The sequence below is a fragment of the Geotrypetes seraphini genome, chromosome 3, assembly GCF_902459505.1.
Source record: "Geotrypetes seraphini chromosome 3, aGeoSer1.1, whole genome shotgun sequence".
Lineage (NCBI taxonomy): Eukaryota > Metazoa > Chordata > Amphibia > Gymnophiona > Dermophiidae > Geotrypetes > Geotrypetes seraphini.
In genome coordinates, this window is record NC_047086.1 from 44291777 (window position 1) to 44307969 (window position 16193).

Genomic DNA, 16193 nt, shown 5'->3' on the forward strand with positions numbered 1-16193 from the left:
AGAGACTCTTTCTATACCCCTTGAAGCTGACTCAAAAGAATCTAAACAACTTTTGGATGCATTAGATTATGAGCAGTCACCTAAGGAGTTTCTTCGGCTTCACCTTCATAACATCTTGCGGGAGACTTTTTACAAGAATTTAGAAACTCCTTTGACCATCGATGTGGCTCCTCGCAAGCTTGATTCGCTGTATAGATTGGTACCCATTTCGGGCTTTGCCAAGTCTCAGCTCCCCCATGAATCTCTCCTGGTGGAATCCACACTTTAAAAATCTGCTGGAGCCAGTGTCTATGCTTCTGTACCTCCTGGCAGAGAGGGTAAGACAATGGACCGCTTTGGCAAACGATTATATCAAAATGCCATGCTTGCCAACCGGTCTGGTAACTATGCTTTTCATTTCTCTTTCTATCTCAAAACACTTAGTTACCCAAGTGGCCACTTTTAAGAAATACTTACCTGATCGCAAATTACATTTCTGACTTGCTACAGCTGCGCAAATACATGGTACGCTCTATCTATGACACTTTTAAGCTAAAATCTCGTGCTGTGGCTATGTCTGTGGCTATGTGGCACCTAGCCTGGCTCAGAGTCTTGGAGCTTGATGTTAACCACCAAGATAGGCTTGCTAATGCTCCTTGTTTGGGCGATGAACTTTTGGTGGCTTCCTTAGATACAACCACCCAAAAGTTATCAGCCCACGAAACCAGGTGGGATACTCTGGTGAAAACCAAGAAAAACCTCCACCTGCTCGCCCTTTCAGACAACAGTCTTCATGTCAGTGTCGCTTTGCTGCAAAGCCTATGCAGCCACCTCAGTCTCAACCTCGGAGGCAGAGACAGCAACAACTCTGTCAACCACAGCAAAAACAGCAGGTTGTTCCACCTAAATCTACACAGCCTTTTTGTCCTGTTTTTTAGGAGCATAGCCAATCTCAGCATTCCTCAACCTTTACCTCAGCCCATCGGAGGTCGTCTTTAGTTTTTTATCAGTCATTGGGAACTCATCACATCGAACCTAGGGGTCCTCAACATCATTCGTCAGGGTTACTGTCTTCAATTTCAGACTCTTCCACCAGACAATCCTTCAAGAGAGTCTGCTTTGAACCCTGCTCAGTCCTCCCTTCTTCTGCAGGAGGTGCAATCCCTTCTTCTACTGAATACTATCGAGGAAGTTCCCCTCAATCAGCAGGCCCAGGGATTCTATTTCTTAGTCCCCAAAAAGACCGGAGGACTAAGACCCATGCTGGATCTCAGAGCTCTCAACAAATTTCTAGTCAGGGAGAAATTCAAGATGTTATCCCTCGCCCTGCTTTATCCTCTTCTCATTCAGAACGACTGGCTATGCTCCCTGATCCTCAAGGAAGCTTGCACACATCCCAATTCATCCGGCTTCCAGGAAGTATCTCTGTTTTCAAATCAATTGCTGTCATTACCAATACAAGGTATTTCCCTTTGGCCTTGCATCTTCTCCCAGAGTCTTCACGAAGTGCCTAATTGTGGTGGCTGCCTCTCTCCGATCACAAGGCTTCAAGTCTTTCCTTACTTGGACGACTGGTTGATCAAGGCTGTCTATTCTCAGAAGTGGCCCAAGCAACATCTCAGATCTTCTCAGGAAGTGGCCCTAGCAAACATCTCAGATCATCTTCTTTCTCCAGGTTCTAGGATTTGAAGTCAACTTCCCCAAATCACATTTCATTCCAACTCAATGTCTGCAATTCATTGAGGCAGTCCTAGACACCACTCTCATGAGAGCGTTTCTTCCTCCAGATCGCCTTCAGGCTCTCATCCGTTTGTGTCAGCAATTGCTTCCTCTTCAAACCATCTCTGCCAGATATATGATGGTTCTTCTGGGCCACATGGCTTCAACTGTCCATGTTACACCACTGGCAAGACTACATCTTCGCACTTCTCAGTGGACCCTTGCTTCCCAATGGTTTCAGGCAATGGATCATCTCTCACAACATATATCTGTGACATCATCTGGTCGCTTCACTGGTGGATGACCTCCTCCAATCTATCCAGAGGTCTCCTTTTTCATTTATCCCGTCATCACAAGATCATCACGACAGATGCATCCCCTTATGCCTGGCGGGCTCATATGTACGATCTGCAGACTCAGGGGATTTGGACTGCCAGGGAGCAGAAATTTCACATCAATTTCTTGGAACTCAGAGCGATGTTTTATGCCCTCAAGGCTTTTCATCATCTTCTTTGCCCTCGAGTCCTCCTCCTTTGCATGGACAATCAAGTAGCAATGTACTACATCAACAAGGAGGTACGGGCTCTCTCCTATTGTGTCTGGAGGCCCAGAAAATCTGGACTTGGGCAACAGCTCGCAATCAGTTCTTGAAGGCGGTCTACATTCAAGGGGAGAAGAATTTCCTAGCAGACAACCTCAGCAGAATTCGTCAACCCCATGAATGGACTCTCGACTCTGCAACTCTCCAGTCCATCTTTGCTCAATGGGGCACTTCTCAAGTGGATTTGTTTGCAGCTCCTCCTAATCACCAGTTGCCCCAGTTTTGTTCCAGACTTTACTCTCCTTTCTGTCTGGCAGCAGATGCCTTTCTCCTGGATTGGACGGGTCTGTTTCTATATGCATTCCCTCCACTTCCTCTCATGTTGAGAACTTTATTCAAGGTCAAGAGAGAAGCAGCCGCCATGATTCTCATTGCTCCACGGTGGCCCAGAGAACATTGGTTCTCCCTTCTACTTCAATTCAGCTCCAGGGAGCCCATGCCTCTTCCAATATTTCCTACTCTGCTCACTCAGAATCAGGAATCGCTTCTACATTCCAACCTGCAATCTCTACACCTGACAGCTTGGTTTCTCTCGGGCTGAATCCATCTGCCTTACGTCTTTCTCAGCCTGTTTGTCACATTCTGAAAGCATCCAGGAAACCAGCCACTCAGCAATGCTATCAACAAAAGTGGACTAGATTTTCTTCCTGGTGTCTTCTTCATCTTCACAATCCAACATCCTTGGCAGTGGAATTGGTGTTGGATTATCTTCTTCATCTATCTGACTCTGTTCTTACGTCTACATCTATCAGAGTCCATCTCAGTGCTATTACAGCTTTTCACATGCCAGTCAAGGGAAAACCTCTCACTGCTCATCCTTTGGTCTCCAGGTTTATGAAAGGATTTTTCAATGTGAAACCACCTCTCAAACCTCCACCTGTCATCTGGGACCTTAATGTGGTTCTTTCTAGTTTGATGAAGCCACCATTTGAACCAATGGCCATAGCTCATTTCAAGTTTCTTACCTGGAAAATGGTCTTTCTTATTGCTTTCACCTCTGCCAGGAGGGTCAGTGAGTTACAAGCATTAGTAGCAGATCCACCCTTCACAGTTTTTCATCATGACAGGGTGGTTCTGTGTACACATCCAAAGTTTCTTCCAAAAGTTGTCACTGAATTTCATCTCAATCAGTCAATTGTTCTTCCAGTGTTTTTCCATAAACCCCATTCTTATGCTGGAGAGATTGCCTTGCATACTTTGGACTGTAAGTGGGCTTTGGCCTTCTACATTGACTGGACAAAGCCATAGCGAACTTCTCCCCAACTTTTCATTTCTTTTGATCCAAACAAGTTGGGGCACCCTGTATCCAAGTGAACGATTTCCAACTGGCTGACTGCTTGCATCTCGTTCTACTATACTCAGACTGGTCTGGCACTGGAGAGTCATGTCACAGCTCACAAAGTTAGAGCTATGGCAGCTTCTGTTGCTTTCCTTAGATGCATGCCCATTGAGGAAATCTGTAAAGCTGCCACCTGGTCCTCAGTTAATACCTTCACCTCTCACTACTCTCTGGAATCTTTTCCCAAATTGGATGGGCACTTCGGCCAATCTGTGTAACAACATTTATTTTCTTAGGCCAACATTCCCACCATTCCATCTTTGTTAGCTTGAAGGTCACCCATTCGTGAGAATATGCTGCCTGCTTTTCCTGGGATAAAGCACAATTACTTACCATAACAGGTATTATCCAGGGACAGCAGGCACATCCCACCCACCTCCCCGGGTTGACTTCTTAGCTGGCTTGTCTTAACTGAGGGACTGCACACCCTACGTCGGGTGGGAAGGCACTTGCGCATGAGCGGTTCGGGCTATCGCAAACTTTCTAAAGTCTTAAAGTGGCGATGCACTTTTAAAGTGGTCGGAACCGGGATTCCGTCGGTGACATCACCCATTCGTGAGAATACGCGCCTGCTCTCCCTGGATAACACCTGTTACGATAAGTAACTGTGCTTTCCTTTCTCCAGGTACAATGAGAGTTGATGCTGGGTTCAGTGCATGGCAGCACTGTGAGTACAGCCTACTACTGTCTATATCAGACATGGGCAAACCACAGCCGTGGGCCATATCCAGCCCGTTTAGTTTTTTAATCCGGCCCGCTGACCATCTGAACCCCGCTGACTGCAAACCCTACATAGCTCCCTACAGAGCAGCATCTGGCCGGCAGCACTCTAAATAGGCTGCTTCGCGGCCTTCTCTTGGGGAATTCCCTCTGCCGCATCACTGATGATGTCATCAGTAACGCGGCACATGGAAGACTGCGAAGCAGCCTGTTTAGAGTGGTGCTGGCCCAACGCTGCTCTGGAGTGAGGTATGTAGGGTTCGCAGTCGGCGGAGTTCGGATGGGAGGGAAGGATGGAGGGTCAGTGGGGGTTTGGCTGCATGGCGGGGGCTGGTGCTCAAGGGTTCTGCACAAGGGATGGGATGGGATGGAGGGAGGGAAGGATGGAAGCTGGGCAAGGATTCTGCAAGAGAGAGGGAGGGAAGGATAGAAGCTGGGCAAGGATTCTGCTGCACAGGGGGATGGAGGGATTGAAAGATGCTTTTGGTCCGGCCCCTCTGTCAAATTTAACCCATTGTGGCCCACAAGTAAAAAAGTTTGCCTACCCCTAGTCTATAGGAAACATCAGGGTGGAGTACATTTGGAGTTTTTTAAGAGGTTCTGGGGCTTCTCTGAGGAACCCACTCTTCTAAAATCCTGTTTTTAGAATTTTATGTCCATTATTGCATCTCCCCTTGGCCATTTTTGGCATCAAAAATGCTCTTCGTGTCACAAAACACTTTGGTCTAAAACTAATCAGAATGGATTCTACAGGTGGTTTAATCACGTTCTACTGCGACAGACTCTCCATTCCTGAATGTGTGGGTAGTCAATTCCTTCTCACAAGGACCTTTGTATGGAGCTTCATTAGCATTATTTTACTTCACTTCCAATCCATCTGGGCTGTCCTCCAATTCCTCAGTTATCTCTCTATGACAAGACTTTTAGGAGCTTGTCTTTTTTTATTTTTTTGCCTGTGTTTCTTTTCATTTAAATTTGGTCTTTTTTGCTGTTTGTGAGGCTTTTTGGTACTGCAGAGGATCCCTATTTTGGGACAGCTCTGGCTGCTGGAGAGCATAGACTCTGAGGTCAAGAGTTTGCTTCCAAGGAGCAGACTACTTTACAGTGCACCCACAGGAGCCTGCACTAACAGTTTGAAGGCTCAGGGACTGTTCCTTTGGGAGCAATACTCGCCCCAGGTTTGTCCACGGTGGGCTTGAGCGGCTCTGTGGCTTTCTTTCCAGGATTGAGACCGACTGCTTCCTCCCCCCATTTGCTTGCATGGGATCCAGGGGAGTTGAGGTCTCTGGCATGTTGGGCCTGAGAGGCAGTCAGAAGACACAAGCAGTCTGAATTCCAAGCTTGTTGAGGCAGAAGTTCTCCTTGTAAGTTATTTGCAGCTTCCACACTTGCAGCTCCCAGCACACAGCATGGTACAGTTAATAACAGACTGACAACCTGAAAACCAAAATCAAGGAGAGGGGGTGAGGTCCTTTAGTTATTTTTTAGATTTTGGGATTAGAGTTAGGTTCCCCCCCACCTCTTGAAGTAAAGTGCTGTTGTATTGGATTTCCTGTGTAAACTTATTCCAGGGATTATATAAAATCTGATGATGATGTGATCACTGATGGTGAAGTGATCAAGTGGCCCCTGCACCATTGCCACCTGCATCTATTTATGTGCTCCATTAAGAACTAGATCTAGAATTGATTCACATCTTGTCGGTTTCTGATCTAGCTGCTCCATAAAGCAGTCCTTGATTTCATCAAGGAATTTTATCTCCCTAGCATGCCCTGATGTTACATTCATCCAGTTAATATCACCCATTATTATTGTGTCACCCAGTTTGTTAGCTTCCCTAATTTCTGATAACATTTCAGCATCTGACCATTCGTCTTGGTCAGGCAGATGGTAGCACACTCCTATAACTATCCTTTTCCTCCTTACACATGGAAATTCTATCCATAGGGATTCCAAGGTGTGTTTCTGCTCCTGTAGAATTTTCAGTCCCTCCTTAACATATAACGCTATGCCTCCACCAATTCAATCCATCCTAGCACTCTGATATGGCTTGTACTCCAGTATGACAGTATCCCATTGGTTATTTTCCTTCCACCAGGTCTCAGAGATGCCTATTATATCTATCTTTCCATTTAGTGCAATATATTTCAATTCTCCCATCTTGTTTCTTAGGCTTCTGGCATTTGTAATTTCTATTTACAATTTGCTTAGCAGTTGGCATGGATAATTTGCAATCTTTATAATCAGCTTCCTCTGTATTTAAGAAAACCAGCTTCTAGGATTTGAAATCAATTTCCCAAAGTCACACCTTCTACCCTCTCAACTACTTCTATTCATAGGAGCCGTACTAGACACTGTTCATCTCAGGATGTTTCTAGCTCAAAGACAGGACACTTTGCTTCATCTTTGCAATCAAGTCTCTGCTCTACAAATCATTTCAACAAGACAGTTGATGCGACATAAGTCACATGGCCTCCACAGATGGCTTCCACAGTTTGTTATCCCCTTCGCAAGACTTCATCTCAGATCTGCTCAGTGGTTTCAAGCTCTTGATCCAATGTCTCGAAAGATCACAGTCACCTCACCTCTTTGTCAATCTCTTCAGTGGGGATGGATTCATCAAATCTTTCCAGAAGTCTGCTGTTTCATATCGCTCCACATCAGAAAGTACTCACCACGGACACGTCATTGTATACTTGAGAGGCTCACCTAGACTATCTCAGAATACAAGGTCAGTGGTCTGCTCAAGAGAAGACATTCCTTATCAACCTGCTAGAGCTCCGAGCAATTTGAAATGCTCTAAAAACCTTTCAAGAGAGTCTTTCCAACCAGATACTCATTGTTCGAACAGATAATCAGATAGCGATGTACTACATCAACAAACAAGGAGGAACAGGCTCTCTCCCTCTCTATCAAGAGGCAGAATACATATGGAACTGGGCGATTGCTTGAAACATATTTCTCAAGGAATACTGAATATTCTAGCTGACTAGCTCAGCAGATTTTTTCAGCCACACGAGTGGACTCTTAATTCCAAAGTATTACGCTACATCTTATTATGGGGGACTCCTCAGATAGAGCTGTTTGTGTCTCCCCCACAATCGCAATTTGCCTCAGTTCTGTTCCAGACAATACTCGCCTCATCTTCTCAAAGCAGATGCTTTCTTCTGGATTGGACAAACAAATTCCTCTATGCTTTTCCACAATCCCTCTAATTCTCAAGACCTTGGTCAAGCTTAAGAACGAGTCAGCCACCATGATCCTAATAGCTCCTCGGTGGCCCAGACAACCTTGGTTCCCCCTTCTACTTCAGCTGAGTGCAAAAGATCCAGTTCCCTTACAAATCTTTCCATCTCTGTTCACTCAGAGTCAAGGAACAGAGATCTGTTACATCTCAATCTACACTCTCTGCACCTGACAGATTGGTACCTCTCAGTTTGACTCTGGTAGATTTTAATCTTTCTGACCCTGTACAAGCTATCAAAGCTGCTTCCAGAAAACCACTTACTTAGCAGTACTATCAACAGAAGTGGACTCCCTTCAGTATTGGATTATCTTCAAATTAGTTACTAAGCCACTCTTTTAAGCAGCTCCGCACTTTGGGCAGGCAAATATCTAATATCTCCACCACTTGATTTTTATCTCTTACTAATGGTTGTTGGGGGGAGGGGGCTGGGAGAAAGTCTAGAAACCACACTTAAGAAAGACTGTCGCTTCGAATGGCTCCTGAACCTTGCAGTGAACAACAATGTCTTAGAAAGATCATCTCTTTTTTTTTCTTTGACTCTTTTTGAACCTGAGAGTGAATTTTGCTAATTATACATTGTTCAGTTCACTAGTCAACTCTTTGTTGCTTATTCTGAAGACCTTTCTATTTCCATTGTAATTTTGTAAACCGCTCTGCTATTGCCTAAGGAAGGGTGGTATATTAAATAAATTTAAATCATAAACCAAACCTGACTTGAGGGTCATGCTGATGCCCATAATGTCCAAACCATGGCTGCATCAATAGCTTAGTTAACCTCTATGCAGGAGATTTGTAGAGCTGTGATGTTGTTGAAGTTGATATGTTCATATTTATTTATTGTTTGGAAAGAAATTTCAAATTCAACAGCAGGCTTGGTCATTCTATCCTCCAAAAGATTTTTGGGATTTTGAAACTAACGTCATCTCGTCTAGTGCCCATTTTATTGATAGCTTGATATAAACATCAGAAAATACTTATTGCTTTTGGCTTTCATGTGTTTCTCCTTTTTTTTTAATGAAGACAGCCTGCAGCTAAGGAGTCCCAGTTATGAGGACTTGATATCCTGTTTGTCCTCAGACAAAACCCAAATTACTTAATCTGCAGAAGATTGTTCTTTGAGGTCAGTAGGATACAAGTCTACCTCTACTAGGAACTGACTCCAAACAATGATTTTGCGAAGGCTTGAAGAGGTCCCATGCAACATAAAGTGGGAGGTTACAAAGGCATAGTAGAGTCTTTTAAAAGCTTTCAACAGGTTTCTAAGTTGGAAAAGCTTTTTTGCCATGGCCTCCATCAGATAATATCACCCATGCTTCTAAATTGGAAAGGCCTTTTTATCCATGGCCACCATCAGATATCACCCAGTTGTGAGTGTAGAAAAAGACTAATTGTTATAGCAGGGGGCTTAGAATTAGCTAAACCAAGATTCAAATCTCACTGAGCCACTTCTAAGTACAAACTTAGATTGTAAGCACTCCAGGGATAGGGAGTTATCCACTGTACCTGAATGTAATTTGCCTTGAGCTATTACTGAAATGTGTGAGCTAATTTTTTTTTTTTTTTTTTAAGAATGAATACCTAATTCCAATCTAAAGGAAGAGAATGAATTGTTTTTTTGGATGTTATAGTCACAAGTCTTGTTCAGCCAAATTAATTACATAATATATTTGCTTTTATTTTTTTATGTATTTTTGAAATAAATTATTTCTTTTGCTCTTTGTATAGTGACTATTCTAGTGATTACTCAGATTGGACAGCTGATGCAGGAATAAATCTGCAGCCTCCAAAGAAAACACCTAAACATAAACATAAAACTAAGAAAGCAGAAAGCAGCTCTGATGATGGAGAAGAAGCTGAAAAGCAGAAGCTGAAGCACATTAAAAAAGAAAGGAAAAAAGGGAATGAAGATAGGAATGGCCCAACAGCTTCACCAAAGAAAAGGAAAGCCAAAGAGAGAAAGCAAAAGGTAAGACTATTAGGTAAAATGTTATGTACAAAGTTATAGTCATGCGTGGGTAACTTCAGAGAGTACTGAGAATGGAAGTGCTACAAGAATGAGTAAAAGTTCTATTATTTATCCTGCTTGCTAAATCAGTCCAAACCAGTGGATTATATCACCTTACCAGCAGATGAAGGAAGAGACTCTAAACTTTCTAATGATATATAAGGAGTAGTTGATATAAGGAGTGGTGCAGCCTAGAATAAACCGGTATTTTGTTGCCTTCACAGATGGTGCAGGTTGGGCTGGTGCTGGAAGACAAAGGCTGGGCCCAGCTCCCTAGGCCTCATTCTAAAGCCTGTGGTCCTGAAGTACTCTATGGCCCCAGCTATTGTGAATTGGTCCACAGACCTTCTCTGAGTTAAGCTCAGAGGCAATGTCCTCCATGCCACAGAGTATTTCACTCTAAATGCTCAGGCTGTCAGTGGCCTCTGCTAATGGGTTGAGTGTTGTCCCTTTTATTTTTTAGCAGAAGCACAGAGCAAACCAGTGGTATCAGGAATGCTGCGATTTATTAATTAAATCAAAACCTGACATGGCCATGTTTTGTCCTCAGGCTGCATCGGGGAAATTTGCTAAAGTTTAATTAAAAACAATAATCAACACATACAATAAATAAGCATACAGATTATAGTAACATAGTAAATGACAGCAGATAGAGAAAATAATCAACACATACAATAAATAAACATACAAATTATAGTAACATAGTAAACGATGGCAGATAAAGACTTGAACGGTCCATCCAGTCTGTCCATTAATTATTCTCATTAGAACTACATGATTAAGTTAACTTGTCTCTTCATTGATATTTCTGGGCCATAGACTAAAGTCCACCTGGTAATGTCCTGGGTTCTTGCACAATCCTACTTTATTCTCCTCCAGCCAAGGATCTGTAGGAAACCTCAAACATTTGAAGCTTTTATCCCTTCCCTCTCACACCTTACCACTAAGCATGCTCCTGGGTATCCCGGTCTTAATTTCTACAGGCCAGGCTGTAGGAGCTTAGCTTTTCAGCTTGTGTTTCATTTCATGGTTTTAAAAATTGTTCATTCGTGATTTTTGCCCTCATGCTGTAGAGGTTAATTGTGGGGACATCCTTGACTACAGGAGATCACAAACTGTTGGCAAAAGTCTGCTTGGGGGGGTGTTTCCCTGCTATGCAGTAAGCCCCCTGGACAGCCTGCACATCAGATTGGAGCTCAGGAAATTTTTTTTCACTCAGAGAATAGTTAAGCTCTGGAACGTGTTGCCAAAGGATATGGTAAGAGCAGATAGCATAGTTGGTTTTAAGAAAGGTTTGGGCAAGTTCCTGGAGGAAGTCCATAGTCTGTTATTGAGAAAGACATGGGGGAAGTCACTGCTTGCCCTGAATCGATAGCATGGAATATTGCTACTCCTTGGGTTTTGGCCAGGTATTAGTGACCTGGATTGGCCAGTAGCGTGCCAGATTTTAAGAACAGATGGGATGCTCATGTCAGATCTCTAAGAGGGAATGGGACATCAGAGTATGATCTCTCAAAGGGTAGTTAGGAGGGTGGGTGGATCAATAGAGTGGGCAGACTTGATGGGACTTGGCCCTTTTCTGCCGTCACTTTTCTATGTTTCTATGAGAATGGGCTACTGGGCTTGATGGACCATTGGTCTGACCCAGTAAGGATATTCATATGTTTGAGGGCTTAACTCCCTCCAAAAGTATAAATCTCTTTTATCCCAGGACAAGCAGGTAGCCTATTCTCACATATGGGTGACGTCATCCACGGAGCCCAGATGCTGACAGCCTCGCAAGCAGACTTGCTTGTAGAAATGTAGAAGTTTCCAGTCAGCTGGACCGCGCATGCGCAAGTGCCTTCCCGCCCAGCGCAGGACGAGTCTCCTCAGTTTTCCGCGGAGCTGAGAAGTCCATCTTTGACACTCTGCGCTAAACTTTTCTTCTTCGTGCCTTTTCTCACCGCGGTTTGTGTTACTTTTCGTCGCGAATCGCTGTGTTATTTTCTTTTCTTTCTGTTAAAAACAAAAACAAAGAGACTTTACTTTTTCTTTGTTTGATTGGCGAGGCAGGCCTCTTGGCCGCAGCCTGCGGGCTTCGACTTTGCTGCGGCCATTTTCCCTCCTATGTCCCGGCCAGCAACAGGCTTCAAGAAGTGTAGCCAGTGCCAGCATGTGATTTCCCTCACGGACCCACACGGTTGGTTCCTCAAGTGCCTTGGGCCTGATCATAATCCTAAGTCGTGCGAGAGCTGTGCTACTCTTCAACCTCGAGCCCTTAAACGTCATCGGATTGTAGTGGAGAAACTTTTCAGGATGGACTCTTCAGTCACATCTTCGACCTCGAGCGCTGCCTCGGTCCTCCTGCTTCCATTATTCCGACCTCGAGCCTCATCAGACCCTCTTCTTTTGGGATTTCTCTGTCCTCGAGTAAACCTGCTATCTCTTTCCCTGAGCTTCCCTCAGGTCATATACCTAAGCAGAAGGTTCCGGCGGTGGTCCTCAAGCTTTCCAAGACTTCTAAGTCGAAGCACATCTCCACTGCCACCTTGGAGCCTATAGCCGCAGCAAGTGGTCCGGTTTCAGACGCGGATCCATCTTTGCCGGCTTCTCTTCAGACCATGTTAGAGCAGCAGTTTGTCCAGTTACTGACCAAATTTGGGCTGACGCTGTCTTCTCTAATCCAGCCTGGGCAAGCAGCAGTCTCCCGCGAGGTCGAGCCTCTGCCTATGCCTCGAGCTGAACCTTTACACTCTATGGAAGGAGTAGAGTCTTTGCGCGTGTCTGGTCTGGCATCTATGCACTCTATGCAAGGAGTATATTCTTTGCGAGTGCCTCGACAAGAATCCTCACACTCCATACAAGGAGCAGAGTCTTTGGGAGTGCTTCGAGATTCCTCCATCAAACCTCCTGAGTTTCGATCTACTGTTTCTAACCCTATACATTCACCTATAGCATTGCCTACTTCTATCTCTAGGGCTAAGTCTCCTCGATCCTTGAGACCTGCTTCCACACACCACTCTCATCGTCGATTAATGCCTTCATCGAGGCATCCATCCAGGCATAGGTCTTCTTCCAAAGAACAATCTTCTTTGTCTAGGCCTCATTCCAGTCCTTCCAGCTCTTCCAGACTACCAACTCCTCAATCGAGGTCTCCGGTTCCAGACCTCGAGGACTCACCTGCTTCCATTGCCTCGTCCAAGTCTCCATATTCTTTTGATGGTCATTTCTCCAGAGAAGCTTCGCCTCCGACCCAGATCGCCTCGAGGTCATCGAGTCTCTCTCGGAGCAAGGCCTTGGTGGATCAGCTGTCTTTCTCTGCTTTTCTTTGTCAGATGGCTGATGACCTAGAACTTCAATTAGATGCTGGTTCTAAGTACTCTAAGGAGTATCTCGAGGTCATGCATCTCCCTCAACCTTCTGCAGAGTCACTTAAGCTTCCTCTTCACAAACTTTTGTGTCAGACTTTCACACGCTGCCTGGAGACTCCTTATACCATTCCTGCTGTTCCAGGCAAATTGGACTCCAGGTATAGAACTCTGCATTGTAAAGGATTTGAGAATTTGCAGTTGTCTCACCAATTCCTTCTTGTGGAGTCTTCCTTAAAGAGATCCCATCCTTCCAGAGTCTGTGCTACTGTTCCTCCTGGAAGGGAGGGGAAAACTATGAACAGGTTTGGACATCGTCTTTATCAAAATGCTATGATGTCCTCCAAAGTCCTTAATTATAATTTTAACTTCATTACTTATCTCAAGTTCCTCATTGATCTCCTTCCCAAATTTCTCAATTTTCTGGATACACAGAAGCACTTCGAATTCCATGAAGTTATTGCTACTCTGTCACAATTCAGATTGCATCTTCTTCAGTCCTCTTATGATGCCTTAGAATTGTCAGCCAGGGCCACTGCTTTCTCTGTAGCAAAGCGCCGCTTGGCCTGGCTTCGCACCATTGACATGGACCCTAATCTTCAGGACCGCCTGCCTAACATCCCTTATGCAGGCAATCTTTGTTGAATTCATAGAGGCAGTCTCTAAGAAATTTCTGAACATGAAAAATCTTTTGCTTCCATTGTCAGACCAAAGCCTAAGCCAGCTCCTGTGAAACCTTCACGGCTTCCTCCAATTTTCCAGAGGCATTATACTCCAAGGGCGACTCCTTACAATCGAGCGCCTCCCAAGAAACAACAGCAACAGAAGCAACAGAAACATCAGCCTTCTGCTGCACCTAAGGCTGTGCAGTCTTTTTGACTGTTTAAAACAGAGCATAACCTCCATCGTTTTGTCTCTGTCCTCTCTTCCCCCCATAGGAGTTCGTCTCCATCATTTTTATCACCAAAAGGAAACAATTACATCCAAACTCTGGGTGCTGTTAGTCATCAGAGAAGGGTACTCTCTTCATTTCACTCAGGTTCCACCAGAGCTTCCAACAAGAGAGTATCCTTCCAGTCTATCTCAGACCGCCCTTCTTCTTCAGGAAGTTCAAGCTCTGCTTCGTCTCCGTGCTATCGACAAAGTTCCTTTTGAACAGCAGAACAGGGGTTTTTACTCCCATTACTTCCTAGTTCCGAAGAAGACGAGCGATCTGCAACCCATTCTGGATCTTAAAGCATTCAACAAATTTTTAGACAAATAAAAATTTTGTATGTTGTCCCTGCCGTCTCTTTACTCCTTCTAGATCAGAACGACTGGTTATGCTCTCTGGATCTCAAGGAGGCTTATAGTCATATTCCCATTCATCCGGCCTCCCGTCAATATCTCAGAATTCGGGTGGGGAATATGCATTACCAATACAGAGTGCTACCCTTTGGCCTGGCTTCATCTCCCAGAGTGTTCACCAAGTGCCTGGTGGTGGTAGCAGCAGCTCTAAGGAACCATGGTCTTCAGGTGTTTCCCTACCTAGATGACTGGCTCATCAAGGATTCAACATCTCAGGGGGTTATTGTAGCTACCCAACGGACTACATGTTTCCTCCAAAGCTTGGGATTCGAAATCAACTTTCCCAAATCCCAACTTCAGCCCTCTCTGAATCTACAGTTCATCGGAGCTGTTCTAGACACTATCCAGCTAAGAGCATTCCTTCCGCAACAATGTCTGGAGACTCTTCTTCAACTCAGTGTCTTCCCGCTCTTCAAACTCAGCGAGACACATGGTGGTACTCCTAGGTCACATGGCCTCCACAGTACACGTGAATCCTTTTGCCAGACTTCACCTCAGAATTCCTCAGTGGACCCTGACATCTCAGTGGACGCAGGTTTGCGACCCACTCTCTCAACACATTACAGTTACTCCTTCATTGAGACAATCTCTCCGCTTGTGGATGCTCTCTTCCAATCTCTCCAGAGGCTTGCTGTTTCAAACGCCCCCTCCTCAAAAGGTCCTCACAACAGATTCCTCAACCTATGCTTGAGGGGCTCATCTCGATGATCTCCGTACTCAAGGCCACTGGACCAGTATGGATCGTCAGTGTCACATCAATCTGTTAGAACTCAGAGCGATCTTCAATGCTCTCAAAGCTTTTGAACATCTTCTTCACGACCAGGTAGTCCTCATTCGGACGGACAACCAAGTTGCCATGTACTATGTCAACAAATAGGGGGGGACGGGATCGCCCTCCCTTTGTCAAGAATTTCTGAAGGTTTTGGACTGGGCAATCCTCCACAACACCTTCCTGAAAGCTGTCTACATCCAAGGGGCGAAAAACTGTTTGGCGGACAAATTGAGTCATCTTCTGCAACCTTACAAATAGACACTCAATTCCTCGCCTCTTCATCACATTTTTTTGCGGTGAGAAACGCCTCGGATAGATCTCTTTGCAGCTCCCCACAACCACAAACTGCCCCAGTTCTGCTCCAGGATATATTCTCCTCATCACCTGGAGGCAGATGCTTTTCTACTGGAATGGACAAATCTTTTTCTATATGCATTCCCTCCATTCCCTCTAATTCTCAAGACTGTGGTCAAGTTGAAGAATGATCATGCCACCATGATTCTGATTGCTCTTCGGTGGCCGAGACATCCTTTAACTCAGCAGCAGGGAGCCATACCTTCTACCAATTTTTCCGTCTCTGCTTACACGGAATCAAGGATCTCTACTTCATCCCAACCTGCAGTCTCTAAACCTGACAGCTTGGTACCTCTCAACATAACTCCTCTTCAGTTTTCTCAGCCTGTAAGAGACATTTTAGAGGCTTCTAGAAAGCCTGCCACTAGTCAATGCTACCACCAAAAATGGACTAGATTTTCTACGTGGTGCATCACTCATGATAAGAAGCCTCAATATTCCTCCTTATTTTATCTTATGTTCTAGATTATCTTTTGCACTTATCCACCTCTGGCCTCAAGTCCACATCGATCTGAGTCCATCTCAGTGCAATTGCTGCTTTCCATCAGCCCTTTGAAGGGAAACCCCTCTCTGCTCATCCGGTGGTTTCCAGATTTATGAAAGGACTTTTCAATGTTAAACCTCCTCTCAAACTGCCTCCAGTGGTTTGGGATCTCAATGTTGTTCTTTCTCAATTGATGAAGCCTCCATTTGAACCAATATCTAATTAAATATCTTATTTGGAAAGTGGTTTTTCTCATTGCCCTCACATCTGCTCGAA

At 44.7% G+C, this 16193-nt stretch overlaps 1 protein-coding gene across 6 annotated transcripts in view; it reads left to right on the forward strand.

The window, feature by feature from the left end:
* The window catches only part of PHIP (pleckstrin homology domain interacting protein), a 603903-nt gene that overhangs the window by 343909 nt on the left and 243801 nt on the right, over nucleotides 1-16193 (forward strand). For all 6 annotated transcript variants that reach the window (XR_004538753.1, XM_033937022.1, XM_033937020.1 and 3 more), the window contains exon 22: nucleotides 9331-9571. Coding sequence is in view for 5 of the 6 variants with exons in the window: in XM_033937022.1 (XP_033792913.1) it covers nucleotides 9331-9571 (241 nt within the window). In the remaining variant the exon portion in view is untranslated. The remainder of the gene's footprint in view (nucleotides 1-9330; nucleotides 9572-16193) is intronic.